At 37.5% G+C, this 18,715-nt stretch overlaps 3 protein-coding genes across 7 annotated transcripts; 1 reads left to right on the forward strand and 2 right to left on the reverse strand.

Annotated features, from left to right (window-relative positions):
- The first annotated feature begins 412 nt into the window (after window positions 1–412).
- On the forward strand, window positions 413–6,150 carry LOC132175596 (tryptophan aminotransferase-related protein 2). 5 transcript variants are annotated; one of them, XM_059587578.1, is made up of 5 exons: window positions 413–1,502; window positions 3,213–3,516; window positions 4,702–4,982; window positions 5,486–5,790; window positions 5,878–6,150. In XM_059587578.1, exons 1-5 carry the CDS (start codon window positions 1,255–1,257, stop codon window positions 6,060–6,062), a joined length of 1,323 nt encoding a protein of 440 aa, XP_059443561.1. In that variant the 5' UTR covers window positions 413–1,254; the 3' UTR covers window positions 6,063–6,150. The 5 variants fall into 5 exon arrangements, with proteins under 5 accessions (XP_059443561.1, XP_059443563.1, XP_059443564.1 ...); XM_059587580.1 differs by lacking the exon at window positions 413–1,502 and adding an exon at window positions 1,606–1,911; XM_059587581.1 differs by lacking the exon at window positions 413–1,502 and adding an exon at window positions 1,975–2,077.
- A 1,581-nt stretch (window positions 6,151–7,731) lies between these two features.
- LOC132176229 (AP-1 complex subunit mu-2-like) lies at window positions 7,732–14,461 on the reverse strand. The gene is made up of 11 exons (XM_059588373.1): window positions 14,110–14,461; window positions 13,668–13,814; window positions 13,479–13,541; window positions 13,173–13,349; window positions 12,984–13,087; window positions 12,131–12,238; window positions 11,907–12,003; window positions 11,602–11,699; window positions 10,228–10,369; window positions 9,981–10,103; window positions 7,732–8,070 (listed from the first exon to the last, which is right to left on the reverse strand). Exons 1-11 carry the CDS (start codon window positions 14,236–14,238, stop codon window positions 7,972–7,974), a joined length of 1,287 nt encoding a protein of 428 aa, XP_059444356.1. The 5' UTR covers window positions 14,239–14,461; the 3' UTR covers window positions 7,732–7,971.
- Window positions 14,462–16,348: 1,887 nt separating this feature from the next.
- Window positions 16,349–17,204, reverse strand: LOC132175908 (oleosin Cor a 15). Its single transcript, XM_059587998.1, has one exon. The coding sequence runs from the start codon at window positions 17,097–17,099 to the stop codon at window positions 16,590–16,592; it is 510 nt and encodes a 169-aa protein (XP_059443981.1). The 5' UTR covers window positions 17,100–17,204; the 3' UTR covers window positions 16,349–16,589.
- Between the last annotated feature and the right edge of the window lie 1,511 nt (window positions 17,205–18,715).

An 18,715-nucleotide genomic window follows, 5' to 3' on the forward strand; every position in this document is an offset into this window, starting at 1 on the left:
AAGAAACGTGAAACTCCATTTTATGAGAAACCAAAAGGAAATAAAGCAACAACATCATAAACTCATCTAATCACTATTATCCCTTTCTTGTTTAGTTCCCAGTCCAAATCAAATCTCCAACATGTATACAACTGAAAAACGATAAGGTTTATCGAAAGAGATCGGAAATCAATTACCCAAAAGGAAACAGAAAATTAAAATTAAAAAGAAAAGAAAAGAAAAGAAAAGAAAAAAAAAAAAAAAAAAAAGAAGAAAAGAAAAGGAAAAAGAAAAGCACACTGCAAAATGCAGAGCATGTAGTGAGAGAGCAGCTTTTTATGTTACCCTGCCTTTTTCTCGTAGTCCTATATTAGCAGATACATGTTGTGTATTTTATTTTTGTACATAAAAAAAAAAATGGAACATTGAATCTACGCGCTGAGTGAGCGGGTGTGGGGGAGTTTATTGTTTCGAGATCTATTGAAGTAAGCATCGGAAAGCTGCAATTTTTGCCGGAAAATCGTCTTGAGATTTCTTGATTCTGAGAAAATCTCCTGTCGGGGAGTCTGCCAAGGGTGCTCCGTACCCCCCCTTCCAGGCGCATTTTAGCCTTCCCACCATATCAGTTCTGGGTTTTCTTTCCTAGTAAAAAATGCCAACGTATTATTATTAGGATTTAGGATTGAACTTTTTTTTTTTTTTTGTTCTTCTAAAAATTGTGAATTTTCTTTGAATCCCACAGGAAAGCTTTGAAACATCATGCTGGTGATTGATATTGTATTAGCGTGTTTTGGGATTGCACGTTTTTCTCTATTTTTGCTAAATATTATTAGTAAAAGTTGAAGATTTATATGGAAATCGTTACAGGGTAGACCAAGTTTCAAAGTCATCTTGAGGGATTTGCATGCACAGAGGCTCTAGAGACCCACGGAATCTGAGAGATTTATTGAGGGTTTCAGAGTCCTTCCAAAGTCCCAAAACTACCTCTGAATTTTTCCAAAATTTTCTGTTTCTCAATTTTGTCTGAATTGCTTTCATTTACTTGAATTCGCACCATTGACTGGAATCTGTAACGCTCACCAACAGCAAGTTCTGCATGCATTAACTTTCACCATCCATTTGTCACTTCAACTTTTTTGTTTCCATCTTCTGGGTTTTGCTATAAATTCCCAGTTCACTGCCCTGCATTTCACTCAAGCTCATTGCAGTGCAATACTCTGTTTTCCTCCTGTTTCTTTCAATACTCTGTTTTCCAACTCTGTTTCTTCTAATACTATGGCTAAAATCACGAGTGTTTTCTCAATGAGGCACTTCTTCGTGCTCTCTCTGGCATTGAATGTCAGTTTAATCTTGAGGACTATGTACGAGACGGAACAGGGCTTTCTTTGCTACCGTTCCAAAACTCAGAAAGGCCAAACTACCCAGAGGATGCGTTTGTCCTCGTCTTCTTCTTCCTCTTCCTCGGCCGCTACTACTCGGACTGAGGCTCAAGATGGCGTGGAGAGAGTTATCAATCTCGACCAGTAAGTGCAAGAGCGTTTTTGTTTCAAGTTAATATCTTCCCCTTCCCTGTGATCCTTTGTATTGCTCGGAAAAAATCAAGTTCATATCTATTTTTGTGTTTGTTGAGTTCGTATCATAATATCAAATACTTACGATGAAGCTTCTAAATGTAGCACTGACTCCCCTTGTGGTTCTTGGTATTATCACTTACCACCCTGGCAGATTTCAAGGCTATTTACCAGTCAAGTTCTCTTCTTTTTTTTTGTTGAGTCATATTTTAGGCCAGGGGCATACTTGTCAACCAAAATGGCCAGCTTTTGCGATGGAGAAGTATTAGGTAAGCAATGATGGCATCTCAAATCCAAGGGGGTCCTTGAAATGTCAGAAACCTGAGGTCATGTCAGTGATATTTCTCAAATTATCGTGGGGGTAATTATTTTTTATTATTATCTTCATTTTTTTTTTTTTAGCTTTGCTGCCTTTGTAACTGTAAGGCTGATGCTTCTGCTGGGATTAACGTGCAAAGGGGGGCTTACGTTGTCCAGTAAAAGAGTACTCTGCTGGCTTTGGAATTTGCCAGCGTCGACAAAGACAGGTCCTGTGTTGTTGGTTTAGATTTTCCATGGTGGATGTTAGAGTGGGGGGGAGAGTCGGGAGGCCCTTGGTACTCGATGACTCCTTTTTTTGTCATTTCTGTGTTCCCAAGTTGAGGGGGCCTGCTGCTGTTAGTGCTATTGCAAGATTCTAACATGCACCATAGGTGGTGGTGCTCCATCACATTTGACCAATACCATCATTGTGTACCTAAGCTGTGGACCTCTCTCTCTAGCAAGTTGGAGATCCCAAGAATCTTTCCGGGTGCTGTTTACAGCATTCGTAAATTTTTATCATGAGTCGCTAGAACTAGCATTACTAGTGTTATCTTCTTGGTGTTTGATTTAGTTTGTAGCTTTATTTATTAGTTTTTTTGTGTTGTTCTGCTGTTGGGTTTCTTTTACTCATTTTCTTTTGCTAAAAAATAAAAAGGTTAGAGGCCCCAAGGTGGATGTCAAAGCACTGTGCACGATAGAGGCTTATATATAAGTAGATGCATGCTTGTGACCTGTGGGAGCCATGTGGCTTTGCGCACACAGCATTCGGACACCCTTTTGGCCTTTGGAATGAGGTAAAAGAGTTTAAAGTTCTCCGTGGCATGTTTGAGATCTAGAGGACTTTTGGCCGCCCAAACTTTTTGGTCCATTTATTAGACCTAAATGGAAAAGTGGGATTGCCTGGATCTACCCATTTTTGTGGGTTCTATGTAGATATAAACCTTTCTCTGGGTCTTTGCCTGTTAGCACTTTATTACAGCATATTGATCTTATGTTAGATTTGCTCACTTCTAATCAATCAGCCTGTCAGACAGGGACCTACAATGCTACCAATCTCCATACCTACTTCCATGCAAATTTGCTTTGAGTCTTTTCCCACTTCTACATAGAGTGACAGTTTTTACATTTTATTTTTCCTGCTGAGTGACCCCTTTTCACTTGTTTTGTTTTCTTCTTGATGACCAATTTATGAGTAGAACATATGGGTGGTGGACTGGAGAACACCAAGTACAACAAATACTGGATAGATTTGAGAATATTTTAATCATTTACTATTACTTCAAAAACCATGGTGACATAGTAAATATGAGGGGCATCAGTGCATTTTTGACATGTTATTTTATAATGTTTTCATTCCAGGGGTGATCCCACTATGTACGAACATTATTGGCAACAAGTGGGGGAGAAAACGACGGTTGTGATCAGAGGGTGGCAGCATATGAGCTACTTCTCGGATGTGAGCAACATCTGCTGGTTTTTGGAGCCGGAGTTAGCCGAAGAGATTGCACGAGTCCATCGGGTGGTCGGCAATGCTGTGACGGAAGGGCGTCACATCATTGTTGGTACAGGTTCCTCGCAGCTGTTTTTAGCTGCTCTTTTTGCTCTTTCTCCACGCGATGGCCCTGAACCAGTCAGTGTGGTGTCTCAGGCCCCATTCTACTCGGTGAGTGTTCTATAATATATTATTATTATTATTATTATTTTTATATGCTTGTTGGAGAATATAAGCAAACAGAAGGGTATTCCCAATGAACAAGGTATATGTATATTCTAATGTCTTTGTATACATATAGATATATAGATGTGATTAATTTAATGAGTTTGCAAGGTGGGCAACTGGGCATGCTTATATTTCCTTTTCAAACTTCTTTACATTTATGGACTGGCTGTATAATAATGCCCAATATATTCCCGGAAATATTAGAAAAACTCCTGCACTAGTAACATTTTCAGGGCTTAATTAATACTCTGATACTAGACTTTGGCATCTCAATTATTTTCTGCACTTTCTGACGCACTTCATTTATGCTTCCCTGCCTTTTTCTTTCTTTCTTTCTTTATAAGAATGCTTCCCCTGTCTTTTATTCTCTCCTTCTCATGCTTTAAGCAACGCGTGCCGACACCTTTGACACAGAACCCGACTCAACCCAATACATGGAGACTGCATATACATGTGCCTAACTGGATAGGATGAATACTGCTGAAATTTTTGTTTTCAATGGTTGTCGAAATATTCTTTAATTGTATTTTCAGATCCATAAAACCCATTTAAAAAAAAGGAATTCATTGATTGTACTTGAACTTTAAAAAGTCAAACTACCCCTAATTAATTATTAGAAAGAAACCAACTCTTTTGTTTAAAAGAAAGCCTTTAGAGCTTCATGTGCACTCTACTCTCTAGTTTAATACCATTAGGAACATGGCATTGATACCAATTTGTTTGATGATTCTAAAGATTCTTTTGCATGTACACAGAAGTACATGATATGACAAGAATCAAGTCCATATCTTTTTCAGATTTTGTTTGATTCCTAAGAAACAAGAAGCTCTTAGATTTTAGTGTAAACATTAAACAATAGTCTTACTTAAGACTGTCTTGAACTCCTGACCTATGGACCTAGGACAACATACGACACTCTTATATGCTTCTACATGATCTTATTTTTTCGAGATTTAAATTTATTGACACTGACACTAATAACGAGTCTCTTCAGGGGCTATCGAAATGGGTGTGAGTCATTACTCTTTTGTAGTTTGCTAAAGATACTAGATTTTTGGCTTGATTTGGTGGGTGAAAATTACATTTTAAGATATGTTAGTTTGCTATTGACTTGCAAATTACTTGCAGTCCTACCCATCCATGACGGACTGCCTCAAGTCAGGCCTCTACAAATGGGCAGGAGATGCGCAGAGCTATAGTAAAGAGGGCCCGTACATCGAACTGGTCACTTCCCCCAATAACCCTGACGGCAATGTCAGGCGATCTGTCGTCAATAGAAGTGAAGGGACATTGGTTCATGACCTTGCATACTACTGGCCACAGTATACTCCAATATCTTCCCCTGCAGACCATGAGCTGATGCTGTTCACCGTCTCAAAGAGCACTGGCCATGCTGGGATGCGCATTGGGTAAGTTGATTATATCAAGATAACAATCATATTAGAAGCTGTATTTGGTTTCTGCTGGCTCTATTGTCTAAATGCTAGTTAGCGGAAAAAACTTAAACTAATAGAAAGTGGTTAAAAGGCCTAATAAGTAGAATATTTAACTAAAATGAAGAGTATATTATAGGGTTCAAACTTATAACGCATGTTATGATATTATCTCAAAACAGTACTTGTCCCAAAAGCTTAAACTCTTAAGAATTGGTGAATTTTAATAATTTAATTGATATTTTAACAATGCAACACTGTGTGGTAACAAAAAAAAGAAAAAAACACTTTGTGTGGTAACAAACTATTCCTAACAATTGCATTAGATGGTTTAGCACTATCACTGTATGAACTTTCTACATGTAATTTTATTATGCAGTGGTTGTTTAAAGCTCTCTTAATTCCTAAGGGGGTGATGGTCATATGAAAGCATGTAATGAATGGTTTCTATTTCTAAAGTTCACTTGTACATTTTCCAGCTGGGCTCTTGTGAAGGACCAAGAGGTCGCAAGAAGAATGATCAAATTCATTGAGCTCAACACGATAGGCGTGTCCAAGGATTCACAACTCCGGGCCGCCAAGGTTCTGAAAGCTGTTTCTGACAGCTCCGAACATGGCGGCACCTGGGAAGGAGTCGAATCCTTCTTCAAGTTCAGCTATCGCGTAATGGCGGAGAGGTGGAAGCTGTTGAGGGAAGCGGTGAACAGCAGCAGAATATTCAGCCTGCCGGAATTTCCTCCCGCACATTGCAACTTTTTAAACCGGGTCTTCGAGCCTCAACCTGGTAAACTAATCAATCACCCACCAACTGATTTAGATGCATGAGTTTCATATATTTTACAGATGATTAAGATTCGACTCTTTTTTGCAGCTTTTGCTTGGTTGAAGTGTGAGAGAGATATAGATGACTGCGAAAGCTTCCTTCGAGGGCACAAGATTTTGGCTAGAGGGGGAAAACACTTCGGTGTTAGCCCAAAGTATGTGAGGGTCAGCATGCTGGATCGTGACAACAATTTCAATTTATTTGTGAAAAGGCTGTCAACTATCCACTTATAACCTCCGTTGACCAACTAATGTACATTACAAAAAGAAAGCAATGCAATTTTGTTGATCTATTTATATGATTTCTCTCTATTTTATTTCCTGTTGTTTATCAAAGCGAAAGAAAAGGAGAGAATATAAATAAAATGTTATCCCAGTTCATATATATTTCATCAAAATTTTCCCTTTTCAATTGTATTATGCAAATGAATTTCGATCCATAAAAGACGGTAATCAAACGAAAATGAAGTTGCTGGTAATATTATTCCTCTTGAATTTCGATCCATAAAAGAAGGTAACCTGTTAGCAGAAGACATGGGTGTGGAAACGGGATTGGTAGTGAGCATGTGAGCCCGTTTAAGAAGATTAATGATATACCCGTGCTGTGATAATGAAAGGCCTTGACGGGCGGCAATGGTTTGCCCATCAAAATAATGGGGTGGCCCAAGGTCTTTAATTGCAAACTCAGTGCATAAGTTTCTGATGAATTGAGAGATTTTTTTTTTTTTTTTTTTTTTAAAATGAAATAATTGACAGATGGTTACTTGAGAGTTGAGAGGAACGGTGATGATAATATTATCGACATATAATGTTGATGTGATAATCTCAATTCATTCTGGAACTAATATTTATTTTTTATATTATTAATATATAATAATGCTGACGTGATAATCTCATCAATTTTAGAACTAATTCTTATTTTTTATATTATCAACATATAATGCTGACGTGATAGTCTCAATTCACTTGAATCCTTATCCATTTATGTGGCATTTGATTTTTTTTTTTTTTTTTTGAATGTTCTTCAAATAGACCCTATCATTCATATATGTGTCTCATGTGCTCTCTATTTTTTTCACCTTTATTTATATATAAAATAGTGGACACCTCCATGAACTTTCACTCGTTTTGACGCTACTTCTCAAAGTTTAAAACTCTCAATTAAATTAAAAATATCGAACTTTCAATTACTCAATTATGTTAGAGATTTTTCATTAAATCTTGTCAAAATCCTCAAAATAACCGTTTTTTTTTTAATAAAAAAATAAAAAATATTGCAAAGATGTTGCAAAAATATTAAAAATATATTTTATTTTATAAAATAAAAAAATAAAAAAAACACACACCAACACACGAAGCCTCACAATTTTTATAATTAAAAAAAAAAAGGTATTTTAAAAATTTTGACAAAATTTAACAAAAAATCTTAACAGAATAGAGTAGAGTAATTCAAAGAAATTAAAAGTTTGATACCCTTATTTAAAAAATTTTGAACTTCAGGGAGAAAATTTCAAAACATATAGAAGTTCAACATGATTTTTTGAAGTTTCCGCTAAATCTTTTTTTCGTACTTTCTGAGTTCGTAAATAGAGTTGATAAAATCTTACGGTGAGAAAGGGAGGTTCTTATTGGGAGAATGAAAAATCTCAGGGGTAAAAAGGGACTCTCTCACCTCACAGAGGAGAGGGAGAGAGCAGTCGTGTAATTTCAAATCCTTTTTGCTTCCCCTAACTAAGCCATCGCTTGTGACTCTCAAACACAACTCTCCTAATGAAAGCTCACATTCACAGCCAACGAAAGCAACAAGAATCTCCCCTAGGAGTCAAAGTTTTTGTGTAACAGGATGATAGCAAGGGAAGTGCCAAATCATACACAAACGTTAAAATGAAATCCCGCCATTGAATTTCACAACAAAAATGATTGATTTCCGCAAAATTTGATTGAATAAACATTTTGCCCAAGAAGAAATTTTACATTTGAACAATGACAAAAGCAGAATACGAAGAAACAACACCACAGAACAAAACCCCCCATATAACACCAAAATTTTGGGAAGAAACTTGTTCCCAAGAGGAACCGCATATTAGGCACGCGGTTTCCAGGACATACACTATATTTACGTCATTTAAAGCGGCAACACATTTTACATTAGCCTTAGTTCATATTCACCAGCCATTGTTATGTATCTCACCCATGGAAGAGACTGGTATCCACTTTTTTCAATGATTTTAAGGTAACGAACCTGCAAAAACCCAATTCATAATATAAGCACATTGATTACAATCAATTATTATTTCATCATTGCACTTATTTTTATTTAGCAAAACCACAAACGACAGCATGCCTCATCTAAAATCTCATTTGCCCCAATTTGTGCGAACTCTACCTTCCACAAGAAAGATTACTTTAAATCATCCTAAAATAAAGCTATTTAGTAGCTGTTCATGAGTTTTTTTTTTTCAACTTGGAATACATGCAAGTGTTGCCCGACACTCAAGAGTGCTCCACACCACCCTTAATCTGTTGGACAACCTCCTTGTCTTAAAAAGAGGCTAACATAGAAGGCACAAACAATCACAGTATGGCAATCCCCCTTCATAAATCATATTAGCTAGTTCTTTTGTCCTTATAAGAATTTTTTTTTGATAAGTTTTTGTCCTTATAAGAATATATTGAAAAGTGGCAAAAAGTGGGTGAAACCAAAGTACAAAAGGGGCAACCCCGAATAAAAGAAACAATCCTTGCTAGTTCTTCAATTTTACCCTAGTTTTATTAAAGGGGGAACTGTCCCAAAAGTCCCCGAGTTTTGCCTTTATGACAGATAAGGACTCAAGTTTCTAATTTTGACACCAAAAAAAAAAAAAAAAAAAAAATTGACAATTGAAGTCATGAGTTTTGCTTGAGTGACGAATATGTCCCTCCGTTGGATTTTCCGTCCAGTCTATAACGGAAAACTTGCCACCCCATCGTACAGTCTATAACAATTAAAGCCAACCTCACAAAGGGGGTGGTTGGAGTGGAGATCCACCTCACAGAGAGGCGGGGGTGGAGAGCTCTAACCCTAGAAGGGTGTCTCTCCACCCTCGCACACCTCTGTGAGGGTTGAGATCCACCCCCACAAAGGGGTCAATGGGGTTGGCTCCACCCCTACCAACCTCTGCAGAGGTGGAGAACCACCCCCATAGAGGAGCGGTGGGGGTAGCTTCATCTGCCATCACTACAGGGGTGGAGATCCACCTCCATAGAGAGGGGGTGGAGAGCTCCACCCCTACTGGAGACCCACTCCCACATAGGAGCAATGGGAGTAGCCTCACCTGCCACCCCTACAGAGGGGGCAACGGGGGTGGAGATCCACCTCCATAGAGAGGGGGCTGGAGAGCTCCACCCCTGCATACCTCTGCACAAGTGGATCTCTCCACCTCTGGCCTCTATGGGGGTGAGCAGGGGTAGCTCTACTCCCATTGCCCCCTTTGTGAGGGTGGATCTCGTGAAGTCGCCCCCACCACCCCCTCTGTGGAGGTGGTTCTCCACCCTTCCAGAGATGGATAGGGGTGGAGCCACCCCATCGACCCCTCTATAGGGTGCATCTCCACCCCCACCACCCCCTTTGTTGGGTGAGCAGGGTGGAGCCACCCTCCACCACCTCTCTTTGTGAGAGTGGATCTCTACTTCTCTTTTTTTTTAAAAAAAAAATTGGCGTAATTGCCTATGTGGCAAGCCGATGTGTATCTGGATTCATGTGTGACGTTTTCATTGATCTAACATGAACAATATGACAAGTGTCAAGTTTTCCGTTAAAGACTGGACAAAAAAATTTGACACACGGACCCATTTGTCATTCGAGCAAAATTCAAGAATTCAATTATCAAAATTTGAAACTTAGGTCTTCCTCTTTCATAGAGGAAAAGCTTAGGGACTTTTGGAACAATTTCTCTTTATTAAATTTACATTCCATATGATTAGTCCATCCTGCTATTTTAAACCTAATTATTCTGAAGCATCTCTGCTCAGTTCTGACTTATAAGGTTAGCCTACTTTAGTTTCATCAAATAAAACACTACTACTCTTCTTTAGGTGTCCATTCACCAAGATGAGGCAAGAGAACAATTTCATGGCCCTTTCAAGCAATTAGAGACATATAGAAACACATACCTGAATCCCTGAGACAGTAAAGTACGGTATCTCAAACTTCACACGGATAGGAGCCTTCCTTTCTGGAGCTGCTTCTTCAGCAGTTATACTAGGAAGGCTGAACTCTGCCCTCAACATATACTCCTGAAAAGTTCCAGGTTGCAAACAAGGTTAAGAATAGAAAAGCCACATTGCACCATTTAACATTGTTAGCCAATTGTTAATGACTTGCATATAAAATGAATTTGAGCCTTAAACCAATTCCTACCTTATTACCAGGAAAAGACTTAATTTTCCAAACCAAAGCATCACGCTCGGGAGCATATGCAGCAGATCCCATTGATGTTCGGACATTAGGATTTGTAGAATCAGATGGCACAGGCAACTCGATTTCAACATTTGTGGCAGTGCTGTATAAGACAGTAACCAGGAATCAAAATCAGAAACTTTGGTAATGGCCATGAAGAACGCTTCAGAGCATTCATAATGGACTCTTTATATTTAGCTTTTCTCTAAAAATCTAACAAAACTCACGAAAATACCCATTTAACAAGCTCCTTTCTCTACTTTATATTTAGCTCGTGTCATAGATGCTCCTTACATTCCAAGAGCCAAAAAGCTAAAGTTATATAATTTTTTAAGCTTATTTTTTACCCTTCTCTTTTTTGATTGGTTTAAAACTAATCAAATAATAATATTTAATTAAAGTAGAGAAAGATATATAGAGAATTTGATGTTTGACTCATTTTAAAAGTAGCTCTCTAAATTTGATAAAGTGATTTTTTCTCCTCCAATTTAGCTTTTATTTGAGAAGTCCATTGTGAATGCTCTCAGAGCAACAAAGTGAATGTTAATGGAGCACTTCATTGTCCCACAGGCATAAAGCTGTTAGGCCTTTTCACAGAGCATATAAAGACCCAACTTCGCTGTACACTTTTTGTAAAGGGATTTGACACAAACAGAACTGAGGATACCACCAACAAAGACGAAAGAATTCAGCACTGATATAATGACAAAAAAATGTGGCTGTTGCAATCTCAAGAAGTCCTAAAAACGAATTTCTACAGAATACAGAGCATAAAATCATTTCAAATGCTGTAAAAGAAAACTCAAAAATGATAATATGTACCCATTCCAATCTTAAGAAATTATAGAACTTTCTACAAAAATAGAGTACAAAATCATTCCAAATGCTAGAAAAGACGCATAAAGCTCACTTCAATTACTATGAATAAACAAAATAATAAGACAAACGACATAAGTCCTATTACTTTACTGCTATCAGTTGTCCAAAATCCATATGCCTCAAAGATTCTAAGATGTAAGCACCTGCTTGTAATTTTCTGTTCTCAAGAACAGTAAAAATGAAAATGACAAACAGCATTTTCCATGTGTCTTCAAAAACTACTTTCAGAAAATTTAAGACCAAGGGCAATTTGTGTATTTCAGGAAGCATCAAAAGTTCGGTTTCTTCCTTTTTAAATATGCAGGCCCATTAACCATTGAAAACAACCAAAAATGAGTTATGAATATTAAATTTAAGACCACGCCAAAATCAGATTCTGAAGTGGAATTCCACTTTCATTTCTACCACCAAGGACAGGTACTAAAGTTCTTTTGGATAACATGTTAAAAGTTTTACCTCCGCTCCTTGAACTGGCTCCGAGCTTTCACCATGATTTCAATCCGACTTCTAGAATGCTTTTCAACTTGTGCTTCTACCCAAATGAGAGGTTTCACCTGAAACCATAAAGATATGATGTTATACACAGTAAATTATGCAAAGTAGTTACAGATGAAAATAGACTGAAGCTTAACCGATTGACCAATTGCAATTTGATCAAACGAGTTCAAGTTCATCTTAATATGCAACAGGGAAAAAATTAATGGACACAGCAATAAAAAGTATTGTTAAACTTTAAATGAGCCAAACAACATCAACCGAACCTGAGTACTGAGCCTATAAGTCATCAGGTCAAAAGCTCCATCCGGGGGAATGAAGGATATTGTCCGGTCATTTTCAAATCGAGCCAAACGCACACACCTGACAAAAGGAAATTAATATGCATGAAGCAGCAACAATAAAAAAAAAAAACTTGGGAAGCATTCAACTAAGAACAAATTTTCATAAACCAACAGAGAAACAGAACTAGCAAGATAAGCATACATACTGATGGAACTTAATATCATCCAGATCAATGGCTTTTCCTTTTGCTGCTCGACCTTGAGCCTCCAGTAGTACTCTATCATTTAGGCCAAGTTTACACTCAGGCATACCACTACAACAAAATAAAGCATGGTTAGTGCATTTTCGATTATTAATTTTTCAAAATAAAGCATTAGATTGATAATAATTACTAATAATTGATATGTCAATAACGTAACATATAGGCACTAGTATAAAAAGAAACAAAAACACAAAAAATAAAGTGTATAAAATTGCAGCCTATACTCTTTTAGAGAAACAAAATAATCAAGTATCAAATTTAAATTGGAGCTCACAACAATTTTTCTTTCAATATATAGAATTAAATTAAGCATCAGCGTCCGCATATGTGGATAGTGGTGTTTTCTAACCGCATCCGCATCCGCATCCATGTTTGCGGATAATGGATAGCGGATGCGAGCAATTAATATATTATCCGCCCGCGTATACACTCCTACTTTTAAGTGCGCATTCCTTAACGTGACAAAAGAAATCACCATTGAATCCAAAATTTAATAATAATTCATCCAAAATTCTGTAGAAATATATGATGGGAATACGAAAGAGAGCGAAAGTGGAGAAAGAAACGATATTGTAAATTAATGTATGTAATAATGGGTTACAATAGCCTGCATAAAGAGAGAGTTTAAGAGTCATGGACAAGAAATCTTGGATTAAATAAGGTAAGAAATAAACCCTTTGAGAGCATGAGATCAGCTATTTATTTTGAAAAAAAAACTAATGCTTTCTAAATCTCATCCTCGATGACCTTTTCACAAGTTTAAACAAATTACTAAGATGATAATAAGTCAACGTACGTTAAATATGTTCTCATTTTTAGTGCCCCGACAACGTCTGAACGTATAATTTGCCCATTGCTGTTGACAAGAATATTTACACTCTCCACCACATCCAAGAAAACCTGATTAACAATGAACAAAGCTTCCATAACATTTCACATGGCAGCTTATTTAAATAACAATAACACGTACAGAAGATCAACATACTTCGTTCTTCTTGTATCGTATCCCTTCACTACGCCAAGACACTGCATTAGTCACAGCCATGGGTGGTCGCTGTGTGACTTCCATCCTATAAGCATCGGTCTTGATAAACTCGCTAAGAATCTTTGCTTCGGTGTATTGCGGAAAGCCAAAGTCCATTATTTCATCAAGCAATTCATACTTCCAAAACCAAAAAAAACATCATCAACATAAACCCGTTTAATTGTTTGGACTAAGAAAGTCTTCTGATTCATGGAAAATCAGAATTATCTATAGTCACTAAGCATAAAAATAGAGAAGTGCTCTTACCACAACTACAAAATTATCTCTGAGGGATTCCTCTTCTAACACTTCAAAATAATGATTAAACACCTGCAAATAAATATAGCTTTACAACAATAAACCCCCAAAAAACTTTACTCCCTATTCTACATCCAATATACATATTTCTCATTTTGAATGGAAAGAGTATGAATTTGAATCGACAAAAGGGCTTACATCAACTAAACGGTGCAGAAAGAGCAAAAGGCTCGTGGCATTGCAATTCTGCCTCGAGGCAGTCATCAAATAAACATTATTGTGTTGTATAAACATGTACGTTATGCCATTGTCATACACCACTGGATCTTGAGATTGCGGATCACCCTGAGATCGAGATCAAACGTTATCAGATTCACCAATTTTTTTTTTTCCACCAAACCAAACAGAAACTACGATGAATATCAAAGCCATAGCCACAGCACTTTTTTCCCTTACAGTTCCTTAATCAAAAACTCAAACTTGCGGAGCTTCTACACCAAATCAATTAGTCAGACAGCGGAATTGTAATTCTCGCACAAAACACTAATCTATTCTGAAATTCGAATTGAAATACAAATATAAACGCAAAAAGATACACCGCATTCACACACACACATGTCATATGTGCATCTACGTGTACCTCTTTCTCGAGGTGCTTGATGAAGAAGCGCTCGGCCTGAGCTGCGGTGACATCGCCGCGGTAGTCGCGCCAAATCAAGACGTGGCCTTTTATGTCTAAGAGGAAAAGCGCCGAGGCCGCGCCGGCCATTTGTGTGGAAGAGGGAGATTGATTCAGAATTTTGATCCAGAGTCGCTGTTATCAATCTCTACTTTGGTGAATGGAAGTATGATATGATGATTTTCAGTGCTTTTTGTTTGGCAAATCCTGATTGAGAGAGTGTGATTTTGTTGTTATTCAGGGGAACGGAAATGGAATTTCGTCCTTCGTTTGTCAAAATTGGCGTGCGATTGTGTCGGACGTGGAAGGTTTGTTTGAGCTGAGAATTGGGCTTCAAGGTCCACATGCCTTGGGAAGCCCAGTAATGGCTTGGTCTAGCTTTTTATAAGGGTTTTATAGGAATATAATAATAATAAAAAAAAGTGGCATTTTTAGCTCAGTTGATAGTTTGATGTATCACTTTAGCACACTTTAAAATTTAAAATTAATAGGATTTTTTTGTAAAAAAAAAAACCAACGAGTGATTGTTATGATGCCACCTTGAATTAGAGCATGTTTGTGATGTGATTGTGTTTGAAAAATAGAGTTTTTAAGTCAAAAAAACGTTTTTTAGTAAAAGTTTTATTTTTAAGATTTTGCTAAAAGAGCGTTTTGTCTATTTTTGGACCCTTAAAAGCGCTTTCAATTTTCTTTTTTACAAAATTTGTACTTTTTTTTTAACAAAATTTTTGAGTGTTAAACATACTTTTAATCATCTCAAACGCAAATTCAAACATGCCCTTAATGTCCCTTTTATGGAGTACTCTCCCAAGGCTTGGACTCTTCTTTGTTTGTTTATTTTTATATAGTGTCATTTTGGGATGATAATTTAATCCGTGTTTGCGTATCGGATTCAAGTCGCGTCAAGTATAGGAATATATAGATATCTTAAGTCGATCTATTTTAATTAAACGAATCAAATTCTTTAACTTTGACTCCTTAATTTTATATTAAATTCAAATCCCCAAGTCAAGAGAATTATTCTAGAGTGGGCCTACCACTTAACCCATTCGGCCCATCTAGCAAAATTTTGGGCCAAAATGCGGCTTGCTTTGGAATGTACACATGAGTAACAAGAACAATACAGAACCAATGGCCATCTGTGCTTAGGCCACGACCCCATATTTCCGGCCCAATTTGACCTTACGATGGAGACGACCCATAGAAATTAACAATAATTAGAGTTATTAACCTTATGAGAAAATTATATGGCCTGCATATCTCAGCTTGCCCAATTAATGTATCCTATTCATGAAACTTGCCTTGCCGTGAAAGGAATAGGATTTTTTTTTTTTTTTTTTTTTTTAACAAATTTCAAATCTTATTGCTAAAATCACCGAGCAATTATCGACAACCGGAAGAGCTTGCTCTTTGATTTCAATATCAAAGATACATGTATCTATGAACGACACTCGCCGAACAGAAGGAAGGCATGCTACATGTTTCTATGAACGACACTCGCCAAACAGAAGGGGAGCATCCCTTCTTTGATGTCCTCCACGACATGTCTGTATCTACTTCAGTTTGGGGCCTCATTGTTGGCTGCAGTAACAATTTGTAGAGAATCACCTTCCAAAATTATATATAAAACCCCACCTCTCCGCTAAAATCCACTGGTGGCCAAAGAAATCTTCTTTGTGATACCTAAGCCAAAACAAAATCTTCGCAATCCCGAAAATTTGTACTAAAGATTAAATTTTAATCATGACTATCCATTTAGTCATTTTCAATAGGATTATGATTTCTTGGTGACAATCCAATTCCCAAATAACAAGATTTATAGCTATTCAGATTTATAGCTATTTTTTAGCTAAACGCATACAAAATTGTAACAAAATAAGGTTCGTAAAATGTGTAGTCCATTAAAAAAAAGAAATAACTATTACCAAGAATAGAAAAGTGAATAGAAAAGTGTAGAATAAAATAGTTATTAACATGCAAAAATTAGAATTGAAATAAAATGTGACCATCAAGTTGAGGCGGCTGGGGGTGTTGCGACCACCCCAACCTCTTATGTGGGTGGCCGACTACCCCAATCAAGCCACCCTTGAAGCAAATCTAAGGTGGCTATGTATCCCGAAGGTGGCCAAGCCACTCACTTTATTTAAAAAAAAAAAAAAAAAAGATACATCTTCGGGAGAATAAAAGATAACAGTAGAATAAAAATACATCACGAATAACATTGATTTATTTAACAGCAAAAGGTTATAAACAAACAGCTAGCAGAGACCACCCTTTTCAATTCTCCCAACACCAGTTTAATTTATTGCTCACCCCACTACACACTGTACCCTAACACGCAGCTACAAAGGTAAACGAAGCAGACGTACATTTAAGCAAAAGAGAAACAACAGTTTCACAGCACCCAAAAAGGCCCTCATCAATTATACTTCTTGTCATTTTCATGTCTTCTTTTCCTCGCCCCTCCCACCTTCAAGAGTCTTTCCAGCTTCCTGGCCCTTGCCCGTCACCGTTTGGCCTGTCTCCCTCGCCTTCTGCCCCAGATGACCCGCCGTATCCTGCGCGCGCCGCTTCGCATGCTCCATTTGCTCCGGCACGCTCGTTCCGCGCAGATATTTCAGTATCCACGAGAGTGACGAAATCCCGGTGATCCCGAAAGCTCCCGATGTTAAAAACCCGGTGACAGCCAAGCCGATGACAATTGCTGCAGGGACCAAAACGGGGCTGCAGAGCACGAACAGCGGCATCGACAGCGCTAGGCCGATGAGCGTTCCGGCAAATGTCAGGCCGGCGAGGAGGAGAAGGAAGCCACCGAGGGGCAAGAGTGTGACAACTGCTATAACTTTTGATGCAGAGGGGCCCTGAGCCTGAGCCTGACCCTTTTCAGGGAACATGCCTTTGAAGGCATCAGCGGGGCGTTGGTGCTGCTGCTGGTGTTGGTAATCAGCCATGGAGGTTTTTCTCTTTTCTTTATTTTTTTTTTCTTTTTCTTGGTTTTCTTTTCTGGGTTGATTTTGGAAAGAGCTAGAGATGAAGAGGTGAGGGTGGAGGAAAGGGAGGGGCTCTGGTTTTAATGAGGGGGTGTGATGGACAAGTGGAGGATGGGGAGTACACCTGTTCGATAGATGAAGTGTTGCATGGGAAACATGTCGTTTGAGAAGCCTTTGTAGGAAGTCTGTTGTTGTCATCCTCTTATTGTTTGGTATATGATGGTTTTGGTGCAATTTTGGAGCTTTGTGGTTGTGGGTATGGTTACCGCTTGGGGAATTGTACAGCTTGGGTCAAATGGTGGAATCCAATAAAGACTCCAATAGTAGGTTTGGTGAACCCAACGGCTCAGCTCAAGTGGTAACGATCTTGTTGTCGGTGTCATTTCTTTCAAGTTTGAAGTTAAAAAAAAAATTTGGTACAAAGAATTTCTTAGGACTACGTCCACTGGCAGAGTCAAATCATACTCAATACTTGCGGAGGGAATGCTTTGCACAGATCCGGCATTTACTCGACAAAATTGAGAATATGAAATAACGCTACCTTAAAGGAATTTCTATAATAATAATAAATAAGTAAGCTTGGTGCATGCAATAAATTGAAGGGAACGGCATATTCAACAAACTGAAAGCTAATTTAGTTGCTCTACGAGGCCATAAAAGTGGGTTTTGAAGAAAATATAATCCTCTCTAGTTAAAAAAACCGGAGAGGAGCCGGTTCTTTATAACAGGACATATTTGTTTGGTCCAACTTCAAGGCTATTTGCCCCTACAAATGAAGTATTACGGTCAAAAGTAATAGATGTTTCATTTTTAATGAGATTAAAACAACATCTCTGTCATCACATTCACATATTGCTTTTTTTTTTTTTTTTTTGCCTTTATTTTATTTACAGGTAAGAATTAATGAAGTTGAGATTCTAGTTTAATTAAGCTGCAATATTCGAACTCTTTAATTAATTATTTGACGTGAAGCTTGTTCATGTGTGTTTGCCCTCGACTTGTTAATCATGAGCCTAAACAAATATCCTCGTGAGGCTCAATTAAGCTTGGCTTGTTATGGTCGATCGATCCCTTGTTTATAAGCATTTTGTATAGAAGCTTAAAGTTGAGCTAGATCAGCTTGATTGGTAAAAGAACAAAAATTGACCCCTTCATGATTTGAGCTTTAGCATTTTGCAACGTTTAATCTCCATTTCATGCATGTTCATAGTTTAAAGTGAATCTAACTGTATACATGCTGTCAATATGTTACATGTTTTTTTTAAAAAATTAAATAACGTGTTATCATGTATATCGTTAGATGCATCAACTTAAATCTGACCATAAAATGAATACTATCCATTTAAAATAAAATGAAAATGATCCTTGTCTGTTCAATAAGGACATAATGTAAATTCAGTTGCTTACATATGTTAGATATCACTTATTCTAAAAGCTTAAACTAATTGGAGTGAGTAAGCTTTTACGATATATAAGTGATGAGTTAACATGGTATTAGAGTTAGAGATCATGAGTTCGAACCCTGGCTCCACAATTTACCCTTTATTTCAATTAAATATTCTACTTATTGAGCTTTA

The sequence above is a fragment of the Corylus avellana genome, chromosome ca3, assembly GCF_901000735.1.
Source record: "Corylus avellana chromosome ca3, CavTom2PMs-1.0".
NCBI classification, from domain to species: Eukaryota; Viridiplantae; Streptophyta; class Magnoliopsida; order Fagales; family Betulaceae; genus Corylus; species Corylus avellana.